A 12,081-nucleotide genomic window follows, 5' to 3' on the forward strand; every position below is an offset into this window, starting at 1 on the left:
GCCATTAAGAACCCATTTTGTACAGAGAGACAATAAAAGACGGAGTAGAAGAGTAAGTACCCACAACACGAGAAAACACCCACCAACATCTACCAAACTCAGAGCCATGAGCTCCACACAGGAAGCGGACTGAGACCCAGAGGAGCGTGTGCAGCAGCGGTTACCATGGTACCTGTGACTTGATGGGCGGATGGATGATCACATGACTACATGCAGACAAAGAGCTACCAGTCACAAGTGCAGCATTCTTTTTTCAAATAACACGCTTAGGCCTGTGCGTCCCACTTTGATCTGCTTTATGGCCCACTTTGGCCTTCATTAGCCTGCTTCGGAGCAACTTTGGAGCATGTAGAGGACACCGGGGCTGAGGTCAATTCACTGTCAGTTCAGTCACTTTAAAATACAATTATTTATGTATAGTTATGTTAACATTATCGTGCTAAAGGGACGTTTTAATATTTATATGATCGATTAAAAATAAGGAAAATCTCACTGACATGAAAGTGAAGTGACCCCCACCCTGGCAAGGCGTCAATGAGGATGGCTTTGGCTGGTTGGTCAGAGCTGAAAATGTGTTTTGTCTTGAAAAAAGTATACTGCATCTTTAAAAATAACAACAACTAGCCACTAATAATAGGTCGCCCAATAAGGTAACAGCAGCTGGGTAAGCTGATTGTTGATTGGTTTGTTTACTTACAGGTAATAAGAGTATGAATAGTAGGTCCTCCTGGGGTTGTGAGCCAATCAGAAAGCAAAGAATGAGACACAAGGGTCATGAATATGCAAATTAGGACAATACTGTCCTGTCCCATCCATCAACAACAGAAACAGAAGAAAACACCTTTTGATCGCTACAACTTGAGGGTCATGCAAGGGGTAGTTATACTAAACTACGGGCCTTATTTATTTAAGAAAACGTTTTAAATAAATTCTACAAAACAAGCTAAGAGTCTTATAAAACGATGACTAAAAGAACAACAAGCTATCAGTATTTAACTTTTACCATGCAGTCTTTCTCTTTTTTCTTTCTAGAGGTGTCATACTTTTAATGTTCATGCATTATTTAAGAGTTTTCTGTAATCGAAAGGTCCTGATTAGAAATATTTCAGCCAATCACCTTTACTTACTCCTAAGGAAAATGAAAAAAATAAATAAAAACAAAGCTATTTATTCTGAAACACCACGCAGCTTGCTTCCTGTAAAAGCAAGTATGATGTCACTGCCATGTCATCATGTCCCTCCATTTTAAAGATGCAGTATTGTTCAAAGTGTTAAAGGTTCAATGGCAATGAAGATTGATCTCCCCGGAAACCTTCAGGGAAAACTAACTCCAACAAAGTCATGAGGGTGAGAAAAAGAAATCACAAATACTTTGACAATATTCCAATCCTTTTCCCAAAAGCATTTCTGCTAAGTCAGATGTCACAGTTTAGTTACACATCAATTGGCAAATGTATGCACCATGCAGAGAAATGCAAAGAAGTGCTGTCAGGAGTTGCATAAAAACAAACATGAGTGACTTAACATCTCCGAGGATACCACTCATCTTCAGTTGAATCTGATGCTGGCAAGATAACGTTTCTACCTGTCAGAAATACACTCGGAAATACCATTTGAATCGGATGTTTTCCTTCTGTAATCCTGTGGCAGTCGGTGAACGTTTGTGATATATTGCTAACGTGTATTTGAAGTCTCCTCGAGCCCAGATGCAGCTTGAGATGGTTCGAGTTTAAAACAACAACAGACACAGCTGTGCATGCAATTCAAGAGTATAAAACAACAAAAGCCATCTTTCAGTTGGGATACATTTTCTATTTTCAAAAGGCATAAACTCCTCAGAGGCACTTCATGTTCAGTAATATGTGGTAAAGTTATCCTGCGAACACTGTAAAGTATCCCGATAGGTGAGTCTATTTAAAACAGTGGAAAAAGTAGCAGCTTCTGCAATACATAGGATATTTCTACCCTCCACTTTAAGATCTTTGAATATCATATCCAATTACACTTTGACATTAAATCTACAGCAAGACTGCAGGATTAAATTAATTCATTAAGAAAAAGAAATGTGGAGCTCACAGTTCCCAGGTGACACGAGTTCATTCGATGTCTCTAATTGTTCTAGATTTGCTCAGTGCTGCTCTCTGATGCAATATCAGTCCATCTCCTGAAAGAGACCGTTGGTGATCATTCATCTTACATGTCTTGCTACGTGTTCAACATCCATGGCGTCCGATGAGCAACTCGAGCTATTTATGCTGACACTTCTTTATAATAATAAGTAAAGGTGGGATATGAGGCACTGAATATATCCAGTGTGAATATGCAAATGAAGCTCCTAATTATTCTCTTTTTAATGAACACCAGATTTTAATTGAAAGGTCACAGGAAGAACGTCGTGTTGAGTAACAGTTAATTATTACACACATGCACTCGTGTACATGACTTAGAAATGTGCGCACCAACATATGGACATGCACACCCTGAAAAGACACGATCCGACCCTGCGTAACCTTGCAGCTACTCGGGAATGTTTCATGAATAGAGGGCAGGTTATATGCAAAACAAAGGTGTCTAGACTTGAGTATGGCGGATGGATTGTGTTTAAAGCATGAGGATGACTCTATTAAAAAAAATGCTAGACATTCATGTGTTAATATTACACAATTCAATTCAGTGTGCCTTATGGTGTCGAAGCTGGAATGATGAACATTAAAGATGATGCTGTCATTTGACTAAAACCTTAACAACATGATAAGGTCAAAAAGAGCTGAGCAGTAACATCTGTTGGTGCCTCATAGACTCACATCTCTAAAACCAACTTCTAATAAGACGATACCATAAGACTTACTTACTTACTATAATAAAGGTGTGTGTGATGTTGCTGCTGTTTAGCATGTTGCAGTTGTGTTTAGGCGCCACATGGTGGAGCCATGCACCAAACTAACGCCAAAGTGAAACCGAGACCGACATCGACTATTAAAGGATGAGAGAAACTAAAGTCATTATTATTATTATGCTCTTGTTTTCTCCTTAAAGAAAAGAGTACAAAGAAGCCTTCATCACACATGTACAAACCCCTTTTAAGTGTCTAGTAAACCTACTTAGACAGAAAGAGATGTATTTTCGTTTGTTAACCTAAATGAATAAAGTATAGGGCTATGCGTGTGCTTCATAAGCATGTATATTTGTGTCAGCACATCGATACTTAACTGTAATCAACCAACCCTCACATTGTCTTCACTCCACTTTTAAACAATTAGATAATATGTCTTTGATGTGTTTATGAAATCCATCTGTGCTGATTCTTTGAGGATCTCTTTCACTGTGTGTTTCTCACTTTCAGCGAGTCGGCTATTCTGAGCGGTTGTTTTGTCTGGTGCGCTTCAGCAGCTGTACTCAAAACAACACAACTAGAAACAGCCTCAGATCTCTCCTGCACTAAATCACACAACTGTGAGGCAGGAGTTTCTACTTTTGGAAACACCATACGTCTTGCATTGGATCTCAGGAAAACAAGCCTTCAGCTATGTAATGCCTGAAAAGGAGAGCAGACTTCAGGAGGAGATCACGCTGGTTCTGAGGGGAGATCAACGTGTATGGTGGATGGATGAGAGATGGTGTTACTACAGCAAATACTGGACACACAACACACGACAACATCATGTGTGTCTGTTGTGTGCATTGTGTTGGTGGAGCACAGTTGTTATTTTATGCATTTTCAATAAAGCTGTTTTAGGGGGCGGGGTTAGCAGCCGTCACTCACCTCTTCTTGACCAATAGGATGGCTACCAGCACCAGCAGTACGAAGACGAGGACACCGGCACTGATCCCAGCGATCTTCACCACTCGGTCCGTCTGTTTCGCGGGATCTGGGATGACTTCTGGCTCCTCTGTAGCACCTTCACCATGATTACAATAAAAAAACATCAAAACCAGGAATCTAACATGTGAGTAGCTCGAATGACCGTCGTGCCACTGTAATGACTGGTTATTTAGTCGTATAATGAATGGAAAAAAGGTCATGTTACAATCCTCATTTGTAAAACACTGGTGTATTTGCAAAGAGAACACCACCCCGACAAAGAGTGTATGCTTCAGAGGTAATCTGTTAATGACATTAGAAGGGTCTCGGGGTTTCCACACCTTCTTAAACATCATTTTCAAGGATTTCTCAAGGACTCTAGTCCGTAATCCCTCACATTTAAGAAGCCAATACTTCTCGAGGAAGATGGAGCATGAAACAATGAGGCTTCTGCATGAGACACGTCCAGAAAGCCAATGCGCCAAAAAATGGTGATGAGCTGGGAGATATTTGAATAACAATTATTTCAAATGTAGTAATGTTTCCAACCAACAAGCCAGATGAAACCGAACCCACCAGTCAGCTAAGCTTTCAAAAAGCCCTAGTTCTTTCTGTGTGTAGCCCTCCGAATGTATCAAATGTTGCTCCTTTGCACTGACTGTAAGCCTGTTACACAAATAATAGATTATTGGCACTGTCTGAAGTATTTACGCAACCTTGTGTCACCCAAGGCTAGAAAAGCATGCCAACTAAGAGCCTCAGGAATTTGATTTTTCTCCCAAGACATCTTTACAAAAAGCCCTCACGTCATGGAAGTGGTGAGTGTGATAAGGAAACAAATCCCGATGAGCCGTTTAAACGGGGAGGTTTAATCAATCCTGTGCAAAAGATCAGGTAAATATCAAGACTCCAAATATTCCTCCAAAGTCAGACAACTGCCGACACAAATGCCATGGAAACTGTCATGATCCAAATATAGCCAAAAGTGAAGTTTGAGGAGCTTATTTGGCTCGCAGATTGAAATAGTGAGATTAAAAGTCAATGATCCTTTAATGTGATTGCTATGGAATAACGGAAAACAATAAATTGCTTCTATCCACCGCCAAACTGCTCATACACATTATGTGTTTGACAGTAGACATCAGAGCATAACGCGGGCGTGGTTTTCGCAGATGTTTGGACATGAACCGGTTCAAATGAAAACTTTGATCTAATGATGGCAATACATGAACGAATAACGAGTTACCAAAGTCGTTGCATGCCATCTCTCGGGGAGCATGAATATCTGTAGAACATTGTGTGCCAACCCATCAATAAGATGATTAGATATTTCACAGAATACTTTAAGAGGACATGTAATGTTCTTTTTCTCAATCTGTGGTAGAGGAACTCCCTCGTTTTACCTTTGCAGACCATTTACATGCAGATACGGTACATCACACGACAGGAGGGAAAACTCAAAAAGTATAATAGGGCCTCTTTAAATCTTAAGGGCTAACCTTTTTAGAAACATGGATAATATAAATGTAGAAATCTCCCCAATTCATCGAGGAGTTCAAATATTCTGGACAAAAGTAGCAGACCGACTGAAACTAGCCACGGCTGTTAATCTAAACAAGTTAATCCAACCATTTGACATGTTCTTGTACAATCTTAAAATGAAATTATTTGAAGAGAAAGCAACGGAGCATCGGTGGAAGCTGACACTGTTTATCCCTGGCGTGTAGAAGCTTCTCAAGCTAGGTCAGTTAAGACTCTGGATATTTCAGCTTCTTAATACTTTAGTTGTACAACCTGATAGTTAATGTACTGAACCAGTGAACTCTGTGCACACTCACTTCTCCTACTCCCTGCTGAAAACACATGTACCGTACTTTTCGGACTATAAAGCGCACCTGCATAAGAGCCGCAGCAGCTAAATTGTCCGTCTGTCTTGCTCTCGTTCTGTCTCTCGGTTCCACTTTTACTTTGGCGCGCTACCTGTCTCACTCTTTTCCGGCCTCCAGCTTTTCCTGCTGGAGCCCGCCCCTTAGAGGTGGCGGGCGCGGACCGGTCATAGAGCCCATAGTGTTAAAGGTGGTTCATTTTACCTGTAAAGTCCATAGATTTAGGAGGTTCCCTAGTGGCCGTTAGCTGTACAAAAAAATGGGGGAAAAAGTCGCGGCTCATAGTCCGAAAAGTACGGTACATTGAATACAGATACACAAATAAAGAAAGGCTCAATTAATCTTTTCAGCGTATTCAGTTATCCTTGGAGTCATGCTCTTATAGAGAAATGTGTATTGAATTGCAATTTGACTGCAGCTGTCCAATGTTTCTGCTCCAATGTCGGAGTATATTACTCGTACTCAAACTCATTTCTGTTCCTGATGACTTCAGAGAATTGTCTGAACTCCCCCGTTTCGTCTGTTTGGAATATAATTCACAAACAAGGTTTCGGGGCGCAGTGAGATTTGACCGTGTTGATCACGCATGGAAAGTCAACAGAAAGAGAGCCAGCATCTGTTTTTATGCTCCTCAGCTTACTGATCTGATCCCATAACGCCAGAGTAGTTGGTACTGCAGTGTAGGAACATTATCGTGCATTATGATAATCCAAATAATCCAACACAAAGACATATGCAACAAAAACTCCAACCTAATGCAATGCTTCTATCAAACAATAATCCACTTCTAATGCAAAATATCAACAAGTTAAACCTAATCGCTTTTTATCTCCTTCAGTATTTGTGACATTATTTTGTTGTGAAATAATTCTGCATCTGATGTATTAGAAATGCCTCCATCTATCCCTGTGTCATTATGCAACAATGTTACTCTAAAACATGGGATTGATAGTTGAAGCTTGAGCAGGGATCTGAAAGCTCAAACGCTTTGAAATAATAAGGTCTGGATTGTACTGTTTATTTTTTTATCTCTAGCAAATTCCAAATATATGCAGTTCTGACTAACTTTTTTCCCTGTCTGACCCCACAATGTTTTTTAAGGTTTTAATTGGTATAAAATGCTAAAAGATCTATCAAAGCAGTAAATAGTGCATCTGTAGGGCGCTTTCTTCAGACCGTTGCTACAAGATGTATCGGCCAAATTATGGATGTATAAAGAATACTGGGTTTTACTGAATGTGGTTTAATAAGAAACATAGACATACTGTATAGAACAATTATGTATAATACGTTATATAGAGTAGTGTCATATATCCTGGTCAAAACTATTTTTAAAAATAATATATATTATCTAAAATACTGAAAGTAGTACCAAAAAAATGTCAAGCTTTAGTTATTCTTAAAGAAAAACAAGGTCAAATGTGTCTTAACTATCTACTAATGTATTGTTTAAACTATGACTATGACCCCAAAGCATTGTGCACTTTGGTTTCACATCCTTTTTTTTATAATGACTGTCGGACCAATCAATGCGTAAAGGGTATCTGAAACAAGACATAACAAAAAATAAAATCTTTAAAAGCTTCAGAGACCTGACCTCATAATGTCGGCGGTGGCTCTTAATGTCTGTACAAAAATTATCCAGGTCAGTACACTAACAATGTGCCCACACAGCCACACACACACACACACACACACACACACACACACACACACACACACACACACACACACACACACACACACACACACACACACACACACACACACACACACACACACACACACACACACACACACACACACACACACACACACACACACACACACACACACACACACACACACACACACACACACACACACACACACACACACACACACACACACACACACACACAAAAGACACCCTGAGGCAGCAATGACAATACACAATACCCCCGATGACCTAATAGGACCACCGTCGCTTAATCCTCCCTCCCGGATGCACGGTTGAGCGCGCACACACATGCAGAGGGACGGAGGGAGAAAATAGGGACTCTCCATTAGTGTGTCTTTCTGCCTATTAAAAAAAACTTAAATAAGTTCAGCTTCACTAAATCCTCCTCTGGCTAAAGAGACATTTCTTTGTAGCAGCCTTCGGTTAAACAACCAACCTGTTCTAGAAACTACAACCCCCAGTAAAACTTCCCACATGTTTGTCTTATTTTAAAACATGACACCTTACTTGCTGGAAGGACTGAACCACACCTTAAGCCATCCCATGGGATCAATTTCCTGTGAGCCAACTGTTCAAAATGTCTAGATCACATTCAACTCCATGACCTAAAGAGACATCAGCTTAAAATCCACTTCTTTTCCAACAGGCCCTTATTGTATTTTACAATTATTTATGGTTTCATTTGAAAGGGACAAGGACACGGCGTGGAGCCACACACCGCAGTATTTATCACCTAAGCTAGTTCACAGTGTCTGTCCCCTGATGAGTCTTTATAAAAATACACTAATCAACCAGCAGTAATTACTCATTCGACAATAATTACGGCTGATTGTGCTGCACATTGTGTCACTTTTACTGCCTTGTTTTATGCTCCTTTGTTAGAAGGTCAAACAAAGGACTATGGGCTGAGTGCAGAAAGGGATTATAACTGATTTTAAAAGAAAACAACATACAAACCAGAGGGCTAAGATGACTTGTAAATACAACATTCAAGTGATTTGATATAATAACAATGTTCTATACACTGACAGGCTTTAACTTCTCACCTGTTATCTCAGATTGTGTTAACGATATAGAAAACTAACAAATGTCTTAGAATTAAAAAAGTAATTCCTACAATAAAATTATTCCAATCTGTCTCCTGTTTGTTAATTAAATGACCGTGGAGCTGAATAATTACTAGATTTTCCATTATTGAATATTTTTTACAGACAAAATCATCAGGATAATTAATAATAAAAACAAGTGTTAGTTTGAGCCCTTTTTGACATAGCATTGTGCTAAGCCTCTAGCTTACGTATTAAAAAGGTCCAGGCTAAGAATAGCCAGAATGTATCTACAGTTGTAGTAAAAATGAGAAATATTTCCATATGTCTGTTTGCTTTCTATTATGTTTCCTCTAGCCATATAAACACTTAAATGAACTCACCGTCCTTTGAAACTCAAGGCTAGCAGCCACCAGGATTTTCTATTTAACTGAAAACATGTTAATGTATTTTTCTGTTACCCTTGTTCTTACTGCACGCAGCTACATTCTGATCCATTAGCCGCATTTCTAAAGATCTTTCCTGAAAACAGTGTGTGGGTAAGTGTGTTAGCACTTATGTGTGTATCTGCGTGTATATGTGAACTTGTATGTTGCCGGGGGATTAAAACCAGTCTCATAATCTATCAACATATGGCTGCTAATAAAAACATCACATTTAGACTGCGTGAGCGTACAAGGGCCTAAGTGTGCACACAAACACATGACATGAATGCATTTTCTCTCTCTATGCAAAACAATATTATGTCCCCACTAATACCACTAACACGAATATCAAGGTATAACACCCGTCATAATAATACATATCAGATTAACAATGATCATGAATGGACAGTAAGCAACTTAACAACAGCAGATACAGTACACACAGATCACCAGACACGAAAACATATATTGTTTATATATATAATATATATACTATAATACCATTACAAATAATCTGCGTTATGTTTTGCTCAGCAGCAGAAAACCACCTTGTTTGCATCTGGTTGTCAAAATAATACTCATCTGTGGTCTTTTTTATGTTAAGTACATCAGTAACAGTACATTTCTTACCTTTAGTAGCCAGCCTCAGACACTGTGTCTTAGTTTCCTGAATAAAAAGATAACACAATATAAATATCTGAGTAAATAAATGTACAGTTTATATTCAGTTGCCGACAGTTGTTTTGATGAATGTCAACAGCAAAGTCCTTACTGCTTTCAGATAGAAGCTGTGAAGTACTTAAAGTGTAATTAATGTATATTTGAATATGTACATATAATTATATTTATTCATGGCAGCTCGCAGGTGAGCGTTGTGAGTTCACTGGGTGTTTAGTCTTCATATAAATGAGCATGTATTTACCCTCTCCGTGCTGCTAACAGCTTGAAGGTAGATGTTGTAGTTCTTTCTCGGAGCCAATGGAGGATTCCAGAAACCCTGAGGGATAAAAAAAGATCATCGGAAATCAAAATCAATAAATTGCAAAGTGTTATTTTATGACAGTTTTGTTACAGCCTCAGGAATTGAAGTAGCAGCCAGTAATAGCGCATTTCAATTGTAACAAATATATATATATATTGCATATAAGCAGTGTAAGTATGTATAGGTGTTTAGGTAAAATGAAGGGACTAAATATATGTAGATTTGTTCAACTGCTTTGTCCTTATCCCAGGACTTTTTACTACTACTACTACTACTACTACTACTACTACTACTACTACTACTACTACTACTACTACTACTACACCGACATAAACTAAAACATCCTGGCATATACTATCACATGGTTAAGAAAATCAGAATAAACACAAATATGTATTAGGAATATACAGTATAAACACATATATATAATAAAAACCATCATTAACATGGTTTCCCCACGTCTTGTTTGTGTATTCCACATACATATTCTTCTGCATTTTGAGCTATGAGTTTACGATGGTATCTACTGTATGTGATTTATCTTTTCACCTGACATTTTTGCTGCACTACGCACAGAATATGTAGCTCAGATAAAAATGCTTGCCTGATACGTCTTGTTGTCTCCGACGGTGAAGGGCAGCGGCTCCGGCAGGTTGCTGGGGGACAGCTGGGCGGCATAATAATATGGAGATCCACCGCTAGATGCACTGTGGTAGGACACCGGGACCTAGGAGACAAGATGTATTTATATTAAAATGATATGTCTATACATCTGTCATACATACACAAGTCAAGCCGGATGGACCGAGTTATTTTCTGCAAATAAAAGGACTACTATATAAGAGTTGGAAACTAAATGTCAAAAGGTCTATAGAGAAAATGGTGGCTTTCTACTCTATAATCGTTTCGTTTATGGAGATGAAAGTCTTTCAAATGAATGTTAGCAAACAAACACATGTATGAAACAAAGGCATGGCTTGTTACATGTATGTAAAACAGATTCATAATTACCTCGTAACAGTCAGAAGAAGCTTGACGGCGTGATCGAGGATTCACTTCTTCAACCACAATCTGGTACGCACTGTAGACAAGAAGACAATGTTACATAATACACTGACAAAAAAAGTTTTCAAAAAGGTTGTGTAGTTTAGTGTCATGTTAATGAAACCTTGCTAAATTGAGTTTATCTACCTGTTAAATGTTAAGTATACCTCCATGTTAATCCCCTCAAACATGACATTGTTGTCATAAATATCATAACGATCAATGATTGTATTGTCATGCAGATGTTAAGGCTTGGTCCTTATTGAGTTCGAAAACATATTTGCAAGAAAAACTACCTCATGTATTTGTATATACTTGTTAAGCTCCTTAGTTAATGCAACATAGACTATAAATAAGACATAAACAAACATTTAAATAGTGCAAGTAGAAATAAAAATAAAATGGTGCAAGAAAATGCACTGGTAGTACTTGTATATGTTAGCATGTACCTTATAGGAGCTCCCTTGGCCTGGGCAGGCTTAAGCAGGACGGTGATGGTTGTTGCAGTTTCATTCAGAAAGGCCTCTGATCCGTCATACTCATCTATTGTTGGGGCTGAAGACAGAGCATAACTCAACATGAGTGTCCATCAATCACCTTACTAACTATCTGAATGTGACGAAAAGTCATTACAATGTATTTCCTACCTGAAATATTAGTAGTCACGTTGAGCGTGGTCGCAGTGCCGAACCCTTTGGAGGTGGAGGCGCGGATGAGGAGCTGGTAGGTGACGCCTGGGTGGAGCTGAGAGAACAGGTGATGGGTGGCGTTGGAGGGCAGAGACACTGTAAGCCCCGGCCGCTGGAGAGGCACCGAGGGGTCAAACGAACGCACCCCACTGTAGTGGATCTGTGGATGGGCAGAGAGCAGACACAAGGATTATACACACTGTATATCCCTCTGAGGTGAGCTTAGTGATAGATGTGCTTATTCAACAATTATTGTTCCCTGCTTCTGGTTGCTGTACCTCATACTGTATGATGATTCCGTTGGGTTCAGTCGGTTCCTTCCAGTAAAGAAGAATTCGGTCTTCAAATGGAGTGGCTCTGAGAGACTGACTGGGAACTGAGCCTGGGACTGTTAACACACAGACACAGGGACAATTATAAAATGCTCATAAAAATGACATAACAAAGTTGTTCTTCATATAAAAACAGTCTTATAAAATACATATCG

General features: G+C 39.1%; 1 protein-coding gene across 9 annotated transcripts in view; it reads right to left on the minus strand.

The window, feature by feature from the left end:
* The window catches only part of ptprk (protein tyrosine phosphatase receptor type K), a 133,235-nt gene that overhangs the window by 20,009 nt on the left and 101,145 nt on the right, over positions 1–12,081 (minus strand). For 5 of the 9 annotated variants that reach the window (XM_034075540.1, XM_034075539.1, XM_034075535.1 and 2 more), the window contains exons 14-22: positions 11,873–11,982; positions 11,553–11,754; positions 11,355–11,460; positions 10,873–10,942; positions 10,466–10,588; positions 9,802–9,876; positions 9,510–9,546; positions 3,764–3,899; positions 698–727 (exon numbers count right to left, since the gene is read on the minus strand). In XM_034075540.1, coding sequence (XP_033931431.1) covers positions 698–727; positions 3,764–3,899; positions 9,510–9,546; positions 9,802–9,876; positions 10,466–10,588; positions 10,873–10,942; positions 11,355–11,460; positions 11,553–11,754; positions 11,873–11,982 — 889 coding nt within the window. The remainder of the gene's footprint in view (positions 1–697; positions 728–3,763; positions 3,900–9,509; positions 9,547–9,801; positions 9,877–10,465; positions 10,589–10,872; positions 10,943–11,354; positions 11,461–11,552; positions 11,755–11,872; positions 11,983–12,081) is intronic. The other 4 variants (XM_034075542.1, XM_034075541.1, XM_034075538.1 and 1 more) reach the window with 1 other exon arrangement.

This window comes from Pseudochaenichthys georgianus, chromosome 24 (assembly GCF_902827115.2).
Source record: "Pseudochaenichthys georgianus chromosome 24, fPseGeo1.2, whole genome shotgun sequence".
Taxonomy (NCBI): domain Eukaryota; kingdom Metazoa; phylum Chordata; class Actinopteri; order Perciformes; family Channichthyidae; genus Pseudochaenichthys; species Pseudochaenichthys georgianus.